At 35.8% G+C, this 23,372-nt stretch overlaps 1 protein-coding gene across 3 annotated transcripts in view; it reads left to right on the top strand.

The window, feature by feature from the left end:
- Positions 1-23,372, top strand: part of FAT1 (FAT atypical cadherin 1) — a 107,939-nt gene that overhangs the window by 67,297 nt on the left and 17,270 nt on the right. For all 3 annotated transcript variants that reach the window (XM_082282334.1, XM_082282335.1, XM_082282333.1), the window contains exons 8-18: positions 4,627-4,902; positions 5,116-5,326; positions 7,771-11,838; positions 12,453-12,649; positions 14,047-14,200; positions 15,640-15,873; positions 17,135-17,524; positions 18,762-18,976; positions 19,375-19,512; positions 19,818-19,961; positions 22,205-22,402. In XM_082282334.1, coding sequence (XP_082138460.1) covers positions 4,627-4,902; positions 5,116-5,326; positions 7,771-11,838; positions 12,453-12,649; positions 14,047-14,200; positions 15,640-15,873; positions 17,135-17,524; positions 18,762-18,976; positions 19,375-19,512; positions 19,818-19,961; positions 22,205-22,402 — 6,225 coding nt within the window. The remainder of the gene's footprint in view (positions 1-4,626; positions 4,903-5,115; positions 5,327-7,770; positions 11,839-12,452; positions 12,650-14,046; positions 14,201-15,639; positions 15,874-17,134; positions 17,525-18,761; positions 18,977-19,374; positions 19,513-19,817; positions 19,962-22,204; positions 22,403-23,372) is intronic.

Below are 23,372 nucleotides of genomic sequence, written 5' to 3'. Positions count from 1 at the left end.
AGCTTTTTTTGAAAAATAAAGCAATAGTAGGCGTGGAGGCTATTAGAATTTTGCATGCATCTAAATACCAAATGCATGAGGCAAAGCAAGGACAAACAAATTCCTACAGTAATGGTATTTGACATTATGTTAGAAATGACTAGTGTCACACTTCAAAGGATTATGATTAAAAATAAAATAAAAATACAGAAACTAAATAACTGAAAGCCAAAAATCAGGGTACCTATGTACTGAAACAGAAAAGGTTATTCACAGACTGTAAGTAGCAATAAATGAATTATTGAATTGATTTTGGGGGGAAAACAAAAAGTAAAGGTCCTGTTTCTAGCTGTAGCCACTTGAAGTCATTGCTATGCCTATCAATTTTTTACATTGAAAGTAGTACCTCAGATGGTTTACAGCTAATTGCAGCATTTTACCTATTGCTTTGCTATTGCAGAATATTTAATCTTGCTTTATGCAAAATTTGTATGGATATGATACTTTGGGAATGAAGTATCAAATAATCTTCTAAGGCATACTAAATATGATTTTTGCTTGCAATTACACTGCTCTATGGAGACATTTAGAACTGGAAGGAACTTAGATTATATCTGGATAATACAACTTTTTATTTATGAAAATTATTATAAACATGTCAATGTCACTAATGTAATTATGGGAGAGGAGTAGATTTTAAACTCCACATAGAATCAGTAAATGAAAGATTATATTAAAGAATCTGAAGGAACATTATGTTTAAATATTGCACATTGAGTATGTTTTGTCAATGGCACATACCTCCTCTATAACTTAGTAGCAATCAATGCATCCCTATGCAAAATTAGGTTTCACCTGCCAGATTATTAATACATTTGAAGTCCTTCCTCAAAATAATCCTGGGCTGCTTTGTTCTCTGTATAACGAGTGTGCATTGCTCTCAGTGGGATCTGTGGGCAGAAAGCAGCTGTGCAACACAGCCCTTCCATATCTTTGCAAAATGAGTGAAGTTTCTTTAGTTCCAGAACATTTTGTTTCAAAGATCACGTTATGGTCTGTTAATGTCAAGCTTTTCTATGTTGTGACTCTTTAATGTGCAACTCTTCCTTAAGAGACAACATCAGTATATTTCATTTTAATTGAATCTTATCATTTCATTGAGAGATGTTCAGTAGCTTATTTTATGCTATGTTATGTTGGAATTACACAAGTTCTTCATGTGTTTTGTTCTCAGACACACTAAACCATATTTTTATGTGTGGGCCTTTAAAACTGCACTCACAATTATTAATTCAAGTGCTTTCAGTTTAACTTCAAGGTCTTAACAGTTTACATGACAATTTGGTCCTCTTAAGTTTAAAAGGTAATTGCACATCTAGCACCTGTCACCCTCAGTTAGAATTCTGACTTGAGAGTAGGGTTTCCTTAGTAAATTTATTTAATAGTTTACATTGGAAGGAGCCCCTGGAGTTCAAGCTAAAACTCCTGGTCAAAACAGAGCAAACTGCAAAGTTGATGAAGTTTTTCAGTGACTTGTCAGGTTCTAACTGCCTGGGATGACAAGGCACAGCACCACTTCCTTGGACTTGGTTTTATGCTGGTGTTTAACAACTGTCCTTGAAAAAATTTTTTTCTGATATCTAGTTGTATTTTCTCTTATTGGAGCTTGTGAGTGTTGCCTCCTGTCCTTTCACTGCATCTCTGAGAAGAGTCTGGCTCTCTTTCCTGCACCCCTCCAGTGGACAGATGGCTTTTCAATCCCCACTGATTTTAATGACCTGTCATTGGATTTGTTTCCTTTTGTCAAGATCTCTCCTGGACTGCAGGACTTAAAACTGTAGTGGATCTACATTCCCACCAGTGAGTGTCAAACAGAAGGGGGTAATTTCTTCCCCTTATTAAAGCAGCCCAGTGTGCAGTTAGACAAGTTACCAAAAGGGAGCCCGTCAGGTCACATTATGCTTGTCCACCAGAACCTGTGCAGGGGCATAAAGTAATAATATCACTGAAAGAGATGAATCCTAGAGTATGTAGATAAAACACTTTTCACTTGAGTCTAAGATAAACTTTGGATTTCATGTGCATTTAAAATCATTGCACTAATACATCAAATTGTGTATTTGTAGTTGTGTTTACCAGTGTGGAGAAAAACTGCAGCCTGAGCAAGTAATGTGACAAGTAATGGAATACCTGAGCTAACTATTTGTAGTGACTGAGTCATTATATTTATTCCTTAGCAATATTTTTTTTAATAATTCATATTTAATAGTGCTGTACATTTTGAGGAGCTAACTCTTCATCTGTTTAGCCCAACAGTACCTTTTGGAGGATGTCTCCTTATGTGTCATTTTAACTGCTTTGCTAGCTAATACCAGAGTTGCTGCTAAATCCTGATGGTATGATCTACAGCTTACTTTTCAGTTAAGCTGGTTGATTGGATATGTGGTTAGTCCTGCAGGTACTGATGCTGGTTTTACAGTCATTGCATTCCTGGCATTTAACTTAGTAGTTTGCCTGGGGTCTTTTGTGGTGCTCCATTCTAGAAATGCTGTTTTTCTTTATTTGTTTTGTGTAGTACCAGCAGCACAGGTGGCCATGTCTTCTGTTCCATAGATTCACTTTACAGAGTTGCTCTGTAGTTGCATACCCTCTCACTTCAAATTTTAACAAAAGTTTCTGTATTTCCTCATTTGGCAGTAGAAATAGACATGAACTTAAATAGCAATTTTAATTTAAATTCATCGAATTTGGCACCTTTTCTTTGCTTTTCACTTGCTTTTTTTCTGAGTCTGACCTTAATAATTTCTTGGGGGTGGAAGTTTAATAAAAAAAATAGGTGATGAGTTCATTTTGAAAGCATACTATCCATTGATGAGGTGTTGTAATTGTATATGACCATTAAAACTTTCATTTATACAAAGATGTTTTTATAGTTTGATTTGTATTGAGTGTTGGGGTTTTATGCTGTTTGGAGTTTTTTTGTTGTTTTTTTAATTTGTTGCTTATCTTCATTTGGTATCATTTTTCATTTTCCTGAGCACCATTGTTTAGTGAGCAGGTGTTTTTACTCAAATGCTTTGTGAGTGTATTAGACCCTTCTGTCTTACTTCTTTCAAGAGGCATTAAAATGTGTTTTATTTATACAAAATTTAAAAAGAAACTAACAACTGTGCTTGTGTTGCTTTATTGCATCCTGTCTAATCATGCAAATATAAAAAGATCACATTTTTAATATAAAAATTCCTTCTTGCTTTTCATTTTCCAACTGAATTTGTTAGTTAATGTATTAAAAACTTGTCCTAATATGTATCCTGGGTCACCTACCATTAATATTTCTTCCCACTGAAAGTCAATATTTATTCCAATATTTGTTTCTTTTCTTTAATCTGTTTCTAATTGATGACAAAACCAAACTCCTTAGTCTCCATAGCAACATCTTGCAAGGGATTTTATCAGTGTTCCAAATGACTCAGTTTTAGTGTAAGATGCTAGTTTTGCAAGGTTGGCATTTCTTCTTCCTATAGCAAGAGGTACGGCATTTCCTAATTATTTGCCACCATCAGGATTCATCTCATTTAGTTTCTACTGCATGGAGTTTGGTACCTTGTTTAAATTACATCCGTAGACTCCACCAGTTACCAATGGAAATCAATAAGTGTCTTCAAAGGAAAATTTAACCCACTTACAATATTGTAAGTACCTATTTTACAAACCATTTTTTAGCCCTTAAAAAACTTATACAAAGCACCTAGCCTTTGGATGGATAAAAGCCTGGCTGTACATGTAGCCCATAAAGAACCTGAATTTAGCTGTGTGTTGCTGGAGCTTTGCTGTCTATTTGCCAACTCCTTTGCATTACTGTTACTTGTCTGATGTTACCGCTGTTACAAAACAGGATGGTGGCTATCTGTCTTACCCTTTTTATACTAAACTTTGATGCTGTGAAAGACAAGTGGAGGTGCAGGGATCTTGTGTGGTTCCAGTGAGCAACATTATACAGACAAAGATGCAATTCAAGCCATCTGATTTAATTTAACTGTAGCTTCAGAGAAAATGTGTTGGTGACCAGTGAGCTAGACTGAAATTATGCTGCATTGCTGGAGAATAGTAAACAACAGCACCTGCAGTTCTTCTAAATAATGCACTTTTTTGGGAATTCCACCGCTCTTCTATTTTTGCCTTGCAGATGTAAGGAGCTGAAAGGGGACTGTTTTTACATGAGGGCAAGGAGGAGTATTATGCATCCACTGCCTTGAAAAAACACTGCTTAAAATTGTAAATTTGCACCCCAAAACAGGATTTTTACCCACTCTAGGATCCATATTGAGTATTTTTAATTCCAAAATTAACAAGGATTTTTTTTTTGTCTTATTTTAGACAAAAATCATTCCCTGTAAGATGTCTTATGTAAGATATTTCTGGTTGTACACATTTTTAGTTTGACTTTGGGGAAGGTGAGGTAGATTTGAGTTAAGTGATATTCTTCTTCCCTACACGTCTTGGCTCTCTCCTCCTCCCAGGAAAGTAAAATTGTCTTGAGGTGGAATTACTTCAGTATTATGGTCTGATTTTTAATGAAATATCCTCTTTTCATTTCTTTTTACCAAATATCATCTATGTTTTCCCCTTCCTATTGTATCATTTCAGGTGTACATCAAAGTTATAGACACAAATAATCACAGGCCTCAGTTTTCTGCTTCAAGATATGAAGTTGTTATACCTGAGGATACCTTACCAGAGACAGAAATTCTGCAAGTCAGTGCCACAGACAGAGATGAGAAGAATAAACTGATTTATACTATTCAGGGCAGCACTGATCCCATCAGTCTTAAAAAATTTCGTCTGGACCCTGCAACTGGCTCCCTTTATACTTCAGAAAAACTGGATCATGAGACCATGAACCAGCATATTCTCACAATAATGGTAAGCACGTGTGAGATTTCTTCTGTTGTCAATGACAAACAGTTACTTTTTAATGTCTTTTTCATTTGTCCCCATAATTCAAACATTTATTTGTATGTTTATTTTTTATGCAGTCTTTGACTCTGTGGCTGATTGAACCTTGAATTATTACTAATATTTGGTGAACTACTGAAATAACAGTGCTAATTACTAGTGATGTGCTGACTGTTGCAGGTTCGAGATCAGTATGTTCCTGTAAAGCGCAACTATGCCAGAGTCGTCATTAATGTCAGTGACACAAACGATCATGCTCCATGGTTCACCAGCCCTTCCTATGAAGGACGAGTGTATGAGTCAGCAGCTATTGGATCAGCAGTACTTCAGGTTACAGCATTAGATAAGGACAAAGGAAAAAATGCAGAAATTGTGTACTCTATTGAATCAGGTATATTTACTTTCTTACATTTTCAGCCCGTGGAATTCGTAGATACTTTTTCAATTGTAGATGTATAAAAACATATCTGTAAAAAAAGGGGGGGCAGTGCAGCTTTATGTGCCATATTCTGAGAGTTGTATTGAAGATACAGGTCTGAGTATTTAAAAGAAAACTACAAATATTCATCTCCATTCTTTAGCTATTTATGTTATTCTCTAGATACATTTGGAATATTTTAGTAGTAGGGGAAGAAAAAGCCATCTTGAAATGCTCAAAAGGAGTAATATCTTTAGGAATCACAGAATCATTACATTCAGGTCTAAAAATGCATTCTAATATTGTAAATCTTTTTTTTTGTAGCATAGGCAAAGCAAGGGTTTGATGAATAGAGTAAGAGCCTGAAACAAGTGCTTTCATGTTTGCTATAACGGAGAAGTAAGGAGCTCAAAAATAACCTAAATATTAATGTACCTAACCCCTAAATAATCCCAGTTTTTAAGTTAAACTTTGTGATGATGCAGCAAGGAAGGTGTTGCTTTGCATACTTCCCTCTGGCTGATTTTAGCAGTGGGACCGCTATTCTGTCTTATTAAAATATTTGAGAAATTCCTTAATAGTTGGTCAGTGTGGCAGTTAGACTCCTTTCAGATTGCAGGCCAGGAAAGAACTGCTCTTTTTTTTTAACCTCAGAGTATCTTTCTGAACTTGCCTACAACAATGTGATTCAAATGATGGCAATTTTTAATATTAGAAAATAGGATGACATTGATGGAGTTCACTTACCAGACAGAAGTGGGTTTTGGTTCAGTCCATTAAGTCTAAATTAATACGAGTCTGCCATTATCAAGGTCCTGAGCTTTGTAGACACCATGACTGGAAAAAAAAGTTATTTAAATTTCATTACACATGTGAAGTACTACTTTGAAGGTAAAAAGTAATTTAAAATAAAAATCCCAGTAATAAGCATAAGAGACTGTGTATTAAAGAGAACAACAGGTAAAAAGTTATTCAGTTACTGTTGCATGCAAAGTGGTATGTGCAGATGCTGTTTTTCATATTTACATAGGTTACTGTGTAAAGGTTAGGAATTGTTTACTATAAATATTTTCTTCCCCAAAGTGCTATTTTGATATGAAAACATACGTTAACACTGTATTAAAACAAAGCTGTGATTATGATACTCTGAAAAGAATTAATGTTTTTGAGTGTCTCATTAGTTGTTTAAAATTCATGAGGGTTTTTTGTCATTTCTAGAAATATGACATTTATTAAGCAGGACACTAGCATCCATGAATTTTTTCTCTTGCCTTTCCCATTTTGTTAGTGCTTGTTTTATGAATCTCAAACAATGGCAAGAAAAAATGTGTGTGTCTGCAGTATAGAATGAAATTACATGCTGTTCTCTTCCTTTCTTCTAGCTTTTTGTAGGAGTAAATGTAAGACCTGTAAAGTTTATTTTACAGGATTGTGATCTACTGGGAGGTTAAAGCATTATAATTGATATTCTAGGCAAATGGAAGGAACATTCCTTAAATGCCTGTAATGGCTGCTTAGATCTGTAATAGGATATTCTAAGAATGCCACTGTGTTTAGAGTCTCCTCTAAAAAAAACCAAAAATATCCAACCAAAAAAAACACAACAGTATAAAACCCCAAACAAAACGCAAAACCACACTCTTGCCTACTTGTGTGCAGAAATCAGAAGTTCTTAATGATTTTTTCCATGCTGAGATCATGGCTTTAGTAATGTAATTTTTTAGGTAAGTAAAATGTTAAATCTTAGCATATTTAATACATGAGCAGATTCTTCTATGCAAGGTAGTTCATCTGTATATTTCAAAATTTGAAGCAAACAAGTGTTTGTATTAAATGGCAGCTGGTTCTTCTCAGCAGTCATTATTTTTCTTCTAGTACTGTCACGGAGAATAATTTGTCTGTGTATCAGTAGGAAGTTAGGAGAGATGTAACTATTTCTCCAATTCAAGAAGTTTATTTTTACAGTAGTGGTTTAAACAATACTTATGTAAACAATTAAGAGTCACAAGGGTTTATTCGTTACAACCCTTCTTTTTTTCTTGTCCAAACCAGTCCAGTTATTTTAGATTATAAAATGTAACTTTTATTCCACTAATGTTAACTTCTGAATATAAGTTCCTTTCAGCTACGGTCAATATTTAAGTCTGCTAAAAGAAAATTTTTGCATTTATTTTCAAGCCTTGGATGTCTTTGCTAAATATATTTTATGCAGTATTTCCACGAGTAAACTTAGAATTATTGCCAACTCCTGATTACAGAAAACTTTCCAGACAGGCTAACAAATGTTTATCAAGCAAAACTAAGCAACTTTCATAGTCTCCATGTTCTCTCTATGTCTCTTTAAGTATAGAGCTAAATAAGCAGTCTTTCCTTAAATTCTGTATACTTCTTTCTTAATTGCTTTTTTTTCTTCACAGGGAATATTGGAAATTCCTTCCTTATTGATCCCATTTTGGGTATGATTAAAATTGCAAAGGAATTAGATCGTAGTAACCAGGAAGAATATAACCTGATGGTAAAAGCTACAGATAAAGGACATCCTCCAATGAGTGAAGTGACCTCTGTGCACATATTTGTTACGGTTTCTGATAATGCCTCACCAAAATTCACAGCCAAGGAATATTCTGCAGAAATCAGTGAAAGTGCCAGCATTGGCAGTTTTGTTGGAATGGTTGCAGCATACAGTCAGTCTTCTGTAGTTTATGAAATAAAAGATGGTAATACAGATGACGCCTTTGCTATCAACCCGAACTCAGGTGTCATCGTTACTCAGAAGATACTTGATTTTGAAACGTTGCCTTTTTACATTCTAACTGTACAAGGAACAAACATGGCTGGCTTGTCCAGTAATGCAACAGTTTTGGTACATCTTCGGGATGAGAATGACAATGCACCAATTTTTATGCAGGCTGAATATACAGGACTCATCAGTGAATCAGCTTCAATTAACAGTGTGGTTCTGACTGACAAGAATATCCCATTAGTAATTCGAGCTACAGATGCTGATAAAGAATCTAATGCTTTGCTTGTTTATCAAATTGTTGAACCATCTGTCCGCCAGTATTTTGCCATTGATTCTAGCACTGGTGCCATTCGGACAGTAATGAGTTTGGACTACGAGGAGACAAATATTTTCCACTTTTCAGTGCAAGTACATGATACAGGGATACCACGTCTATATGCAGAATATGCAGCTAATGTTACTATTTATGTGATTGACATCAATGATTGCCCTCCTGTGTTTTCAAGAGAGCTATATGAGACATCCATTCTGGTTCCAACTTATAAAGGCGTGAAAGTCATCAGCGTAAATGCCACTGATGCAGATTCAGGCATTTTTTCCCAATTAATTTATTCTATTATTGAAGGCAACATTGGAGAAAAATTTTCAATAAACCCTAAGACTGGAGATATAACAGTACAAAACACAACTCAGTTAAGAAGCAGATATGAATTAACAGTGAGAGCATCTGATGGCAGATTTGCAAGCACTGCATCTGTAAAAATTAATGTGAAGGAAAGCAAAACAAGCCAGCTGAAGTTCACACAGAGTTCTTACTCTGCAACAGTGCAGGAGAATTCCACAGAGGCAAAAACAATAGCTGTTGTTACTGCTATAGGGAATCAAATAAATAAGCCTTTGTTTTACCATATTCTAAATCCAGACAGCAAATTTAAAATAAGCCAAACTTCAGGAGTCCTCTCAACAACGGGAATACCATTTGATCGTGAACAGCAAGAATCTTTTGATGTGGTCGTAGAAGTGACAGAGGAAAATAAACCATCAGTTGTTGCACACATTGTAGTTAAAGTCACAGTGGAAGATGTAAATGATAACGCTCCATTTTTTGTCAATCTTCCATATTATGCTGTTGTTAAAGTAGACTCTGAAGCAGGTCATGTTATTCAGCGTGTGACAGCAGTAGATAAAGATACAGGCAAAAACGGAGAGGTGCATTACTATCTCAAAGAACATAATGAACATTTCCAAATTGATCCCACTGGTGAAATCTCCCTGAAGAAGAAGTTCGAACCAGACACACTAAATAAGGAGTATCTGATCACAGTAGTGGCAAAAGATGGAGGAGATCCTTCATTTTCAGCTGAAGTTACAGTCCCAATTTCAGTTATGAGTAAAGCTATGCCAGTGTTCGAAAAGCCTTTCTACAGTGCAGAGATACCAGAAAACATTCAGCTTCATAGTCCTGTGGTACATGTACAAGCAAACAGCCCTGAAGGACTCAAGGTGTTTTACAGCATCACAGGTGGAGATCCTTTCAGTCAGTTCACTATCAACTTCAACACTGGAGTTATAAATGTTGTTGCCCCTCTTGACTTTGAGTCTCACCCAGCCTATAAACTGAATGTTCGAGCAACTGACTCCCTAAATGGGGCACATGCTGATGTGTTTGTAGACATAATAGTGGAAGACATCAATGATAATCCTCCTGTGTTTACAGAGCAGTCTTACATTGCAACACTTTCTGAAGCATCTGTCATTGGAACATCTGTTGCACAAGTGAGCGCTACAGATGCTGATTCTGGAACCAACAGGGGAATTTCCTATCACTTGGTTGAGGATAATAGTGAAAGTCATGACTACTTTCACATAGATAGCAGCACTGGACTCATTCTTACGGCAAGAACTTTGGACTATGAACAAATTAAACAACACAAGTTACTAATAAGGGCCATAGATGGTGGCATGCTGCCCTTGAGCAGTGATACCATTGTAACTGTTGATGTAATTGATCTCAATGATAACCCCCCTCTTTTTAGCCAATTGCTTTATGAAGCTAAAATTAGTGAACTGGCTCCTCGAGGACATTTTGTGACACGTGTGCAAGCCTCAGATGCAGATAGTTCAGATGTTGACAAGCTGGAGTACTCCATTCTGACAGGCAATGATCAGAAGAATTTTGTGATTAACAGTAAAACTGGTATTATCACCATCTCAAACCTACGCAGGCAGACACTGAAGTCACATTATAATCTTAACGTGTCGGTTTCTGATGGGGTCTTCAGAAGCTCAGCCCAAGTCCATATAACTGTAATCAGTGCCAATATGCATAGTCCTGTTTTCAGCCAGAATAAGTATGAGGTTGAACTAGCTGAAAATGCTCCATTGCATACTTTGGTGACAGAAGTTAAAGCAACAGATGAAGACTCTGGTACATATGGCCGCATCACTTACCACATTGTGAATGACTTTGCCAAAGACAGATTTTATACAAATGAGAGAGGGCAGATATTTACCTCTGAAAAGCTTGACCGTGAAACACAAGCAGAAAAAGTAATTGCCATTAATTTAATGGCCAAAGATTCAGGAGGGAAAGTTGCTTTCTGTACTTTTAATGTAATACTTACAGATGACAATGATAATGCTCCTCAATTCCGAGCAACAGAGTATGAAGTAAATATTGGGTCTGATGTTCCACGGGGTACTTCTGTTGTTAAAATCTGGGCATCTGATGCTGATGAAGGTACAAATGCAGACATCACATACGCTATTGAAGCAGAGTCTGAAAATGTAGAAGAGAACTTAGAAATTGATTCATTGTCTGGTATAATTACAACAAAAGAAAGCTTAATTGGTTTGGAAAATGAGTTTCTTACTTTCCTTGTTAGAGCAATTGATGGTGGATCGCCCCAAAAAGAGTCAGTTGTTCCTGTCTATGCTAGAATACTCCCACCTGAAGTGCTTCCTCCAAAATTTTCAGAACCATTTTATTCTTACACGGTTTCTGAGGACATTCCAATTGGAACTGTGATAGATGTTATCAAAGCAGAGCATAATCAGACTTTGGTATATAGTCTGATTAAAGGGAACACTCCTGAAAGCAACAGAGATGACTTTTTTGTGATTGACCGACAGACTGGAGAGTTGAAACTTGAGAAGAATCTTGATCATGAAACAACTAAGTGGTACCAGTTCTCTGTTCGAGCACAGTATGCAAATGAAGATTATAATGTTGTTTCCTCAGTAGAGGTAAGCATTCAAGTAAAAGATGCAAATGATAACAAACCCATTTTGGAGTCCAACCCATATGAAGCATTCATTGTAGAAAACACACCAGCTGGAACAAGAGTCATACAGGTTAAAGGAACTGACTTAGATTCAGGGCTCAATGGGCAGGTTACTTACAGCTTGGATCCTTCTCAAGAGCTAGACATAATAGAGTCTTTTGCCATAAACATGGAAAATGGCTGGATTACCACTCTCAAAGAACTCGATCATGAGAAACGAGACAAATACAAAATCACAGTGATTGCATCTGACCGGGGTGAAAAAATTCAACTGTCTTCTATGGCTGTGGTTGAAGTTACTGTCACAGATGTGAATGACAATCCTCCACGGTTTACTGCAGAGATATACAAAGGAACAGTCAGTGAGGATGACCCTCCTGGTGGGGTAATTGCTATCCTGAGTACAACGGATGCTGATACAGAAGAAACCAATAGACAAGTCTTTTATTACATTACAGGTAAATCTTTTTGGGTAATGTCAGAATAACCGTTTGAGTGGTGCTGGAATGATGGGAGATACAACTTAATCTTTGAAAAGACTGGAAGGTGTTTGAAACCATAGAGCTGCAAAGAGAGAATGTGTGTGTCTTAATATAAATATTAAAAACTTCAGTGGAAAATGGAGTTTTAGTTGGCTTTGTTTCATGTGTGCCTTGCTTAAAATGCCTTTCTCTGTATATTATTTATGTATCTAATTTTATTTTAAAAACCTATACTTGGATTAGTGATGTAGAGAACAAATGAAAAGAATTTTCACAAAATAATAGGCTATTAATTTCCAGTGGAGTATTTCATTGGTTTTATTTAGCATATGTCATGATATGATGTTTTCTATAATGCTACATGAATTTCTGCATTAATTTTTATAGATTCTGTTGTTCGCAGTTGAATTTGTTGTATGAGCATCTACTGACAATTTCTATCTGGGAAATGAAGCTGTTTCTGTGTAAAGCCACAAAGAGTGGCTACTTATTTGCATTTACTTTTTTTTTTTTTTTTTAACTATATCTTAGTTTTGATAGAGTAACAGTAGAAATCTCTGTCTTTAAATAAATATCTTTCCACCTTTCAGGAGGTGATCCTTTGGGACAGTTTGCTATTGAAAATATACAGAATGAATGGAAGGTCTATGTCAAAAAGCCTCTGGACAGGGAAGAAAAGGATCATTATCTTCTAAATATTACAGCTACTGATGGGACCTTTGCAGCTAAAGCTGTGGTGGAGGTTAAAGTCCTTGATGCTAATGATAATAGCCCTGTTTGTGAAAAGGTAGGCAGAGTCTTGTATCATCCATGTCCAGCTGCTTTCATACATAAAATCTACATTTTCTCTGAAATTTTTTCTCACGAGACTGACAAACAGCTAGTCCTTTTAAACCAGTAACAAAAATTTGGACTGTTACGATAGAGTGCTGTGAAATAAAAGATACTTCACAGACAGATTTTTTTAAAAATCCAAAGACAGTTCATTGACATTCAGTGGCTATTTGAAAGACACAAGGAGAATTGTAGTACATTTCTCATATGTTAATTCTTTTCCAAAAAGATTGTTTTAAGCTGCAGCCATCATAGTTTATATGCTCTCCTTTATGAAAGAAGCAAAGTCTCAAAGAAGGCTGAATCCCATTGCTTAGTTGGTATACGTGTGTATTTCTTGTGATAAAAGAGTTGAAAAGACTGGAACATTACCCTGCAATTGCAGTCAACAGCACCAAAAATCTGTAATCCATAAATGTTTTCTTGTTACAAAGCTGTCTACCTTACCAGATTTTATAGTCCACAAAAATGTACATGAAAAATAAGGAATGGAAGAAACCCAGAAAGATTGCCCCTGCAAGATGTGTAATTGCCTTATGTGGAACCCTACTTTCTTTTCCCTTTTTTTTTTTTTCCCTCCTCTCTAACACATTTGGACCTTTCATAGTTGAACACAGATTTGATATTACTAGGTGGAAGTCTTCGTTTGTACTAGGAAGGACAAGTATATAGTGAATATAGGATTCTTCTTAGTTGATGTTTATGTTGGTTACTTCTGTGTAAATGGCTGCAGTTATAAACAGACTGGCAAGTCAGTATTTTTAGCTTTTTTCCCCTTTTATTTTTCCCTTTGTTAATTATTGGTGTAACAAGGCTTAGTGCTTCTAATGTAATGCCCATTCCTGACATGGTTGACCTGTAAGAGTGCTTAGTGCCATTAAATTCTGAATCCTTTTTCTTATTTTTTATTTAATATAGAAGCTTTTGTGTCATTAAAAAAAAGAGCAGATATCAGTTTCTTGTAGATTGAGACAGACTTAGAAAAGATGATCCACCAAAAGCGCTAAAAATGGAATTAGCAAAAATTTATAACTCCTATTTTGGGAACACATTTCATTATCAGTTAATCAGTTACAAGTGTTTTGAGTTCTTAGCAATGCAGTGATGTTCCAAAGTCATATAGTTGCAGTATTAAATACCCTTCTGAATAATCTAATAAATGGGACGTAATTAATTAGAAAATCATAAATTCTTTTAATTTTCAGGTCTTTCATCCTCTGATTCACATTATGTGTTACCAAACATTCAAACAGAATATTATTTCCTCTATCATTCCTTCTTCCCATCCCCTTTCTAAGCTCTGCTTACTTCATATGCTTAGTCTTTCAATGTAACTTTGAAATCTTGCAGACTTTATATGCTGATTCCGTTCCTGAAGATGCCCTTCCTGGCAAACTGATAATGCAGGTGTCTGCTACAGATGCAGATATTCGTTCCAATGCAGAAATTACTTACACACTGCATGGCACAGGAGCAGAAAAATTCAGACTCACTCCAGACACAGGTAATAATACTTTATACACTATACAAGATTCCAGTCATCACCTCATTTTATAAAATGTTTTGCTGCTACATTAAGGCATACATAAATGTCAGTACTTAAGACTCTCCACTGAGGGTTGGTTTATTGTACAACGGTTTAAAATGGGAGTTTCTACTACACAAATACTAATAATATATTGAATAAAGTCAGGCAAAAGGCAAGTATTTTAATATATGAGGAACTAAAGTGTAAACAGGGTAATTGCCCTTAAGCCAGAAATTTCCATGCTGAAGTGATTGGAATAAAAATATGACATAAAATTTGCTCTTTTTATATTCATTGTAGCAGTAGCAATAATGGTTTGTAACTGAAAATATCTTCATTCAGATTCTCTTTGCCATCATTTGTTTTGGAAAATTAAATGGGATGAGGTCAGATGGAGCAATCAATTTCCGTTCCATAGCAAACACCAAAAGTGGCCCCAGTTTTATTGGAAGCACTATGTAAATGATATTAACTTTTAACTTGCTTCACTTTGGTTTTCATGGCATTTGTGTGTTTTTTATTATAGTATAGGTTACAGCTATATGCCAAAATCCTGTACTGTGCAGGCTGCAGTAGATAAGGAGTAGGAAGATAAACAGTGTAGAAAAAATGGGATAAGATGAATACGAAAGTGTAATGCAGGTAGAAGAGATCAGAAAATTCAGTGACAAAATAAATGAGAAAGACCTTACTTCATGTATTTGGGGACTTTTTGACTTTGAATGTCACCTGTGTGATGTGCTACAGTGTTGTTACATAAATTGAGAATTGGTAGGGCTAGAACACTCATAAAAAGTGTTTCATAATACTTTCTTGAACTGGTTATAAGGAGACAATGACTACACTTAGTAGTAGCTTCTCATGTTTTTTGTCACTTGAGAAAGAAAGTATGTGTTAGAGTTCTAGAGGTTTGTCTGTAGTAGCACGTATTACCTCTTAGTGAATAGCTGTGGCTATTCATTGATTGTTAGAGGAAGAAATATTAATAGTTGTGGAAGGAATACAACTAAATAGCCCAGAAAAACCAGACATGGATTTAACCTTGCATTTTTTTAAAGACAGAATTCTAATATTTTACTTTTCTTTGCACAAACACACATGGATTTTTGCATGTATACACATTCTCTCTCTGCACCATCAGAGAGCTTTACTTTAGCTAATATCTGTTTCAAGAGCATTAGAAAAAAAATAAAGGGTTTTAGTGCTTATTCTTTTCAAGCTGAAAAGGCAGATCACTTGTATGCTTTGCCCAAAGTGGAGTTCATTAATACAGTACAGCTGTTGACTTAGCCACTGATGAAATTACTGTAAAGAAGAAAACTGTTGTTTAGTTTTTCTAATTTTAGGGGAAAACATGTTAAGGGTGCTGAAGTCTTGCACCTCGCATCAACTTATGTGTGTTATGCTGTTTGCAGGTGAACTGAAAACATTAATGGCACTTGATCGTGAGCAGCAAGCAGTTTATCATCTGCTAGTGAAAGCCACAGATGGAGGAGGAAGATTCTGCCAAGCTAACATTATCCTGACTCTAGAAGATGTGAATGATAATGCCCCAGAGTTTACAACGGATACTTACTCCATTACAGTATTTGAAAACACAGAGCCTAAAACCCTTTTGACAAGAGTGCAGGCAACAGACGCAGATGCAGGTGTGCATTCTTTGACTGATACTTTTGTCATGTTCTCAGACTTACAGTAATATTTATTTAGTTTTATCCTGAGATGTGTCAAGTGTTTCAGTAGAGCTGACAGGTGTTCAATGCCATTCAGGATTAAACTCCTGAAAGATATATTTAGGTCTACTAAATCATGTGACACCTGACTTCCATGTGTGAGTAACCTGGAAGACATCCCTATAGTGTCTCTGCAAAAATGAGGAGAGCGGGGAGAGACAAAATGTAGGATATTTTTAGTGTACTAAGGTATTAATGTTATGATCGATTGGGTTCGTCCTTTTACTCCTGATGTAAGTAATAGGACTATGAAGCCATGACTGTTCATGTAAATGGGCATTCATAGATTTTTGATGGTGCTTCTCAGGACAGCCATTGGTGATCATACCATCAAGAGAAGCCTGGTCAGCTGTAGCTTTTTGTATATGCTGTTAAGATTTTTACTGTCTCCTTATCTTCACTGTTCAGTTACAAATATTTAAGTGAACATGAACTGAAAATAACATTAGAAAGAGTTTGTTCATAGGCTTTGTTGTAAGGAACACAACAGCACAAAGTATTTTTAAAAGTGTATGCTTTCTACATCTCATCAATTTATTAATTGAATAGTATTAATGAATAGTTGGCTTAGTCTCATAAAACAACTGACCTGCTTTGTGCTATGATAAAGCTAGGTTGCTCATTTGGAAGGTAACAGACAAATGTTTTCATACTTCACTAGTCTTTGAGGCTCAGGAGAACCAAAATACTTGCCCCTAAAATCTGTGAGGCTTTTTTTGTTTTATAAAGAAATATTGCTAGAAATTATGTTCCTGTTAATTTTGGGGCATGGTTCTTAAATAAACTTACTGGTTTTGAGTCTAATGAATTGATGCAACCTAACTCTCCCATATCCTACTCTGCTATTATAAGCCTGCTAAGCAGATTCTGTTGTTCTAAAGTTATAATTACATTTATATTACTAATTGTTTCATATTAAATAGTGCTGTAACTGAAGCAGAACCATGGTTCATGTTTTCTATATGACAGAAAATCAGTGCAATGAAGTGTCAGCTTAATTTTTTATGGACGTAAGTCTGCTCTGCATGAGAGCCTTTAACTCTTTCTAAAATTTACTTTTAACATGAATGGTAATATTTAGCATGCATGTCTTATTTCTGTAGCTATCAGATGGATTATTCTGTTGTTATGTATTTTAATGGCTGCTTCATTCTTGAAAATTGTTTTCAAAATGCAGGCTTGAACCGTAAAATCCATTATTCACTGGTGAACTCTGCAGAGGGGCAGTTCTCTATTGATGAATTCTCTGGAATCATTCATTTGGAGAAGCCTTTGGATCGGGAATTACAGGCTGTGTACATGTTAACTTTGAAGGCTACAGATGAAGGTTTACCTAGAAGACTGTCTTCAACAAGTAGTCTTATAATTTCTGTTTTGGATATTAATGATAATCCACCCGTATTTGAGCATAGAGAGTATAGTGCAAGTGTATCAGAGGACATTTTGGTTGGAACTGAAGTTCTCCAGATCTATGCTGCAAGCAGAGACATTGAAGCCAATGCTGAAATCACATACTCAATAGTCAGTGGGAATGAACACGGAAAATTCAGCATCAATTCAACAACAGGTAACAGGTTACAACTGTGGATATACTTTAGGCCAAGCAAGCATAGTGCCATACTGAATTCTTCCGTAGTTCCGCCAGGTTATGTATAACCTATGTGCATCATCCTGGCTGTGAAGTTGCTGCTGCTGTCTTTTCACCCATTTTGCCAGCATGCTCCCTAGAGGAGTGCAGTAAAATGTAGAATAGGAACTTTATTTGTTGCTTCTATTTATTAGATTATTACTTGGATTAGATTCATTTAGTTTGCAAGAGGCAAGGGTTTCCTAACTGGAAATTCCCCACTCTGGGGCAGGTGGGTGGAAAGACATAGATCTGTAATGACAAAAGCATAGTATTCTTTCCACGAAAGATATATAATCAGCAGGAATGGCCAGAATTGGCAAAAGAAGGATCAGAAGTAAAATTGGTTGGGAAGATTAGTCATTTGTCCACAAAAGCAGTAATCCTAGAGAAGTTTGATATGGCGCTAAAGAGAGGTTGGAATAGGAATATTATGTTCAACCATATATCCATCATGACAGTGGAGATTTTAGGCTTGCGTGATAGTCAGATTTAGTATCAGGGACTATTTAGGATCTGTAGAGAATTCTTCCCTATTAATGACAATTTTTTGTTAAAAATTATTGTACACCTCAATTTTAGTTTTGTTTACTTACATAGTTCCTTTTCTAGAGCTAATTTCTGGTATAATTGTTTGTGTTTTGATGAGGGGTTTTGTTTTGTTTTGTTTTTAGTAAGATTTCTACCCAAAAGTTAATTCTAGTTGACTTTTAATAGCTATTTAAATAGTTTAGTACTTAATTGTACTAGTGTAATGGAAATTACAATTCTGCTCTTTCCAGTGGACACACTGGTACGACGGTATAGAAGTACTTCGCCAGATAAGTTTCGTATATTTGAAAGGAGTAAAAAGGTTCCACAAAAACTCTTCCAGCAAATCAGAGTGCAGTCCCTAGCATACACAATCTTAACTAGTTGGTTAAAAACTAATATTACAAAATGTAAGCCAGGTTCTTTTAAACTGTGAATCTTTTGTGGTAATGGCAGGAACTTTGCATCTTTTTACTTACATGTGTAAAGCATAATCATTTCACTGGGTAGCTCCAGCTTTACAGTGACAAGTCAAGCCCTGAAGAAGCTGACTATTTGTCAGGTCAAAATAAAATGTTGCAATACATAATACTACAGCAGTAGCAGAGTTTGTTTGAGGCTTTCTTTTTTTTTTCTTCTTCCGTAGGAGCCATTTTTATCATTGAGAGTTTGGATTATGAAAGTTCTCATGAGTACTACTTGACAGTGGAAGCCACAGATGGAGGCACACCTTCATTAAGTGATGTTGTAACAGTGAATATTAATGTCACGGATATCAATGACAATTCTCCAGTGTTTAGCCAAGACACTTACACTGCAGTAATCAGTGAAGATGCTATGCTTGAACAGTCAGTTATTACAGTACGTATGGGTTTTTTACTTTGAAATACTCTGTCATCAAGATCATGCTTTCAGTCTTGAAGGAATAAGTATGGATTTGAAGGTGAACATCAATGAATAGATTTTTGCCACTGAGTGAATTGAAAATTTACTTTGAAAAAGTTTCAGAAGTAGGGACTTCAGATACTATGGGAAAGTAGATAATATTTTGTGATATGTTTGAGTCCATGAGACCATGACTTAACTTTCAGAAGAAATTCAGGAAATTAAGTGATGTTGATATGTTCTGTTGAGATGGCATTTCTCCTGCGAACTATGAAATTTGTTAGACCGAAAGAGCTCATCTTCAGGATGAGTTTATCTGGAAGATGTTAGAGTCTATTTCAACCTGTTTTAAATGAGACTGTAATGCCCCTTAGGTTATGGCAGATGATGCTGATGGACCTTCCAACAACCGCATTCACTACACAATTACAGATGGCAATCAAGGAAATCCTTTTACAATTGACCCTAGCAGGGGTGAAATAAAAGTGACTAAGCTTCTAGACAGAGAAAAGGTGAGTTTTTCATGCTTTTTGGGCAGCTGGGATTAATTTACCTATGAATAATTGATGACCACCATTTTCTTATTCTATTTGTAAATTACCATTACATGTTCCAAAATTAATATAGCTGCAATAAAGTGAAAGCATCTATTTATATCAGTAGTTTTGGAGGACCGGGAGGAAGAGAAAGTATTAAATATATGAAGGAAAGCTTTACTGGGGGTTGTGCTAAAATATTTCTTCCATAAAACAAAATGTAGGTTTGTTACTTTTTTCCTCTTCAGTAAATGTTTTAATTATTTTTATTATTTTCTTAGATTTCAGGATATACCTTGACAGTTCAAGCTTCAGATAATGGAAACCCACCTAAGTTTAACACAACTACAGTTAACATTGATGTTTCTGATGTAAATGATAATCCTCCAGTGTTCTCAAAAGGAAACTATAGTGTTATCATCCAGGTAAATACAACTAGTGAAGTAGTTAAATCAATAACGTTATTGGATTGTGAATTTGTGACTTGAATTTTTCTGTATTTTTAATTATTTAATGTCACCAGTGAGACTACTTATCAAATAAGTGCTAAGGGTTATAAAATTCCTGTTTGCAGGTTATTTAGAAACTTATGTTGCAAGTTCTCAGAATCACAGAACAGGTGAGGTTGGAAGGGACCATAGTGGGTCATCTGGCCCAATCTCCCTGCTAAAACAGGGTCATCCCAGAGCACATGGCACAGGATTAAGTCCAGACAGTTCTTGAATATCTACAGTGAGGGAGAATGCATAACTTCTCGGGTTCTTTTTCAGATTCCTTGTGTGTACATGTATATATATATATTACACATTCCATTTATGCATAAAACATTCTTAGAATCATACAGGGATGTTAAAATACATAATTATTTTGCTATTTCATTTTAGTCTTAAGAGTTACTGCTTAGAAAAAGATCCTTTAGGTACCTGTTACTGTGAAGCTGGTGTTCTGCACCATGGCACATAGGTTAAGATTTAATTCCCATTGGCCTCCTCTGGGATCTGAAGCAGTTAGAACAAGAGTAGAATTTCATGTGGCTGCATATCAATCCTTTGACTAGTTTTACACCTTAGCAGTAGGCCACATTCTCAAGTGTCTGGCATGTGCTTGCCTGATTCAGGAAAATGCTAAAGCAAAGACAGCAGGGGCAGCATCTATACTTCTTGTCTTCCTGAATCCAAGTGAAAATATAAGGCAACAAAGGAATTGCACTCAGACCTTTGTAGACTAGTAATGTAAATGAGCTCAATCCCTTGTGTCCTTTTGCTGTTTCCTGGCCTGATACAGTAGACCAGTGAGGATCAGACAATGTTACCTGGTGCACTGTGCCATCCTAACATACCACTTGTATTTGAGATGGTGGGCGTCATTTGTAAAGGCAGCTTTCCGAAACAGGGCAAAGTGAATATATACAATATACACACAGTATGCAAATAAGATGTCCTGGATCTTGCTTTAAAAAAAACAACCAAACAAACAAAAATAAAAGAAAAAACCGGAACAACAGATTCAAGTCTGTGTGCTATCTTCTTTTCCCCAATTACAGTCTTTCTTGAAATGAATGTTAATTAATATATCTCTTAAACTGCAGACTGTGTAGCCAATGTCTGTACTATTTCCCTTACTCAATTAAAAAAGAAGACCTCTGCTTTTATAATTCATTCATATGAGCCTGTCCTAGTGGAAGGTAGCAGAGAAAAAGCTGGAGGAGTTGCCCAAGAATGCTGGTGTGTATTGGAGATGGATATATTTGGACACAGTAAAAAATGTGCTTAGTTCTTAGGAAAGTCAAATTAATTTAGATGTTCAACTACAAATATTTGTATTTTAAAGTGATGGTCTTTGTTTTGCTGAAAGGGAAAAAGCTTCAGCTGCAGTATCTGATAACTAAATTGACTTTGTCAGAAACAGAGTATTGTTATTATTAGGGGTTTTTGCAACTGTGAAAGGATGGTATTTTGTTATCATTGTACTTAAAATAATGTTTCTACTTTCCTTGCTTTTGAAATAAGTACATATATAGAAGAATCTGGCTGATACAGTAGAGCATGAGTATTCTGGTAGAGGTGTTACAAGTGTCAAATAAGGCAGTATGTGTGTGTAAGATACACGATAAGCCAAAGTACGTGAAGTGTCTATGAAACCTTAGGCATCCACATGATGCAAACTTGAAGGGATTTTATGATGCAAATTTTAAAACCTGGATTTCATATTTTAACTGGATGGTGGTTGTAGCAGCCACAACTGTAGCCAGAACACTAATTAGGGGCACAAGGGGTCAGAGGGAGGAGTGTATTTTTCTAGTCCTCCCAACAAAGGCATTAGATTATTCTTAACAGGTGTTTTCACTAAATTTCAAATCTTTGATGACTTGGTAATTAGGCTACAATAATATTAATTCAGACCAGAAGTGGAAAATGTAAAGTGTCAAGGCTGAACTACCTTCAAAAATAAAATCGAAGTTTAAACAACTGCCTTTCTCTTTTTACTGTTTTTTAGTCTTATTCTCAGAGGGTAATAGTTTTCCTGAAGCAATATTGTCATTCTTATTTCTTTTGTACTGATTAACTGGTTTGACAGCAATTTGTTGGGGTTTCTTTTGAGAGGAAGAAATCAGCATCAGACCACGTCCTCAATTATAACAAAACCAATGTGTACTATGTATCTACAGGAAAATAAGCCTATTGGAATTAGTGTGCTGCAGCTAGTGGTGACAGACAAGGATTCTTCTCACAACGGCCCTCCTTTTCTCTTCACCATCCTGAGTGGAAACGAAGAGAGCACTTTTCAGATTACCCAGCAGGGAGTTCTGACCACAAGTGCTGCACTGAATCGCAAAGTGAGAGATCACTATTTGCTTCATGTTAAGGTAGGATATGCTTCCTCTAACTGCTTTACATTGTAAGTATTTAATTAGCTTTTTCACTCATATTCACTCCACCACTTGCCTTCCCGTTAGGAGATCCTGACATGCCAACTAGTCACTTGAGGCATGTCCCATGAAGTGACAACTTCATAGACAAAGTCTGTTGGTTTAAATACTAATCTACACAGATGCAATGGAAAGTTCAATTAAAGTCACAGTAGAAGTAAGGTGTAAATGAAATGTTAACTGGATAAGTAGTCTTGATAAGCCCTTTGCCTTCTGGTTGGAGTGTTGAAAAAGCCAGCAGGGGCAGGTCCCTTGAGTCACTCACTATTGACTGCAGAATTCCTCTTGCCACTATCGTTTTGACCCTTGCTGTGTGCTGGACTAAACTCACATGATGAAAGCAGGGATATTGCACAACATAGCAGTAATGAAAAATTTTTCTGTAGTGCCACATTCTTTTTTCAATTGCAATTGAAAACATCTTTTTTTAAGTTTGGACCTTTCTTCATAGTATTTTCAGTAGATCTTTTTTCATAGCATTGAAACTTGCAGTGCAGTAGTTTGAGATCTCAGGATCCTGCAGTGGAAAACACAGGAAAAAACTCAAAAAATGACCCTGAAGTGCTACAATACATGCTACATTTGCCATTGTTGTGCAGAAAGACCAGACCATGTCCAAGGTTAGATTAACCTAGCTAAGTTCTCTCAAATACTTTTTGTAACCTAGCGTGAGAAAAGTTCAAACTAATTGTTTCAACCTTATCTAGTCCTTTTAAATTCAGTTATAAATTAAGCAGCTGGGAACAGAGGACTTAAAATTGGTAGGCTAAAAGTAGATGGCCTTAATTCTTAAACTTCATTTCCTGATTCAGGTTTTAAGAAAAATTCTTACCTTCATTTTCACAGGAGGAATTTCTTTAGCTCTCCAAATTATTTTTAGGCATACTATTGCAGATAATTTATGAGT

The sequence above is a fragment of the Coloeus monedula genome (genome assembly GCF_965178545.1).
Source record: "Coloeus monedula genome assembly, chromosome: 5".
In the NCBI taxonomy this organism is placed as follows: domain Eukaryota; kingdom Metazoa; phylum Chordata; class Aves; order Passeriformes; family Corvidae; genus Coloeus; species Coloeus monedula.
Note: the sequence above shows the minus strand (reverse complement) of the source record. Positions and strands in the feature narration are given on the sequence as shown.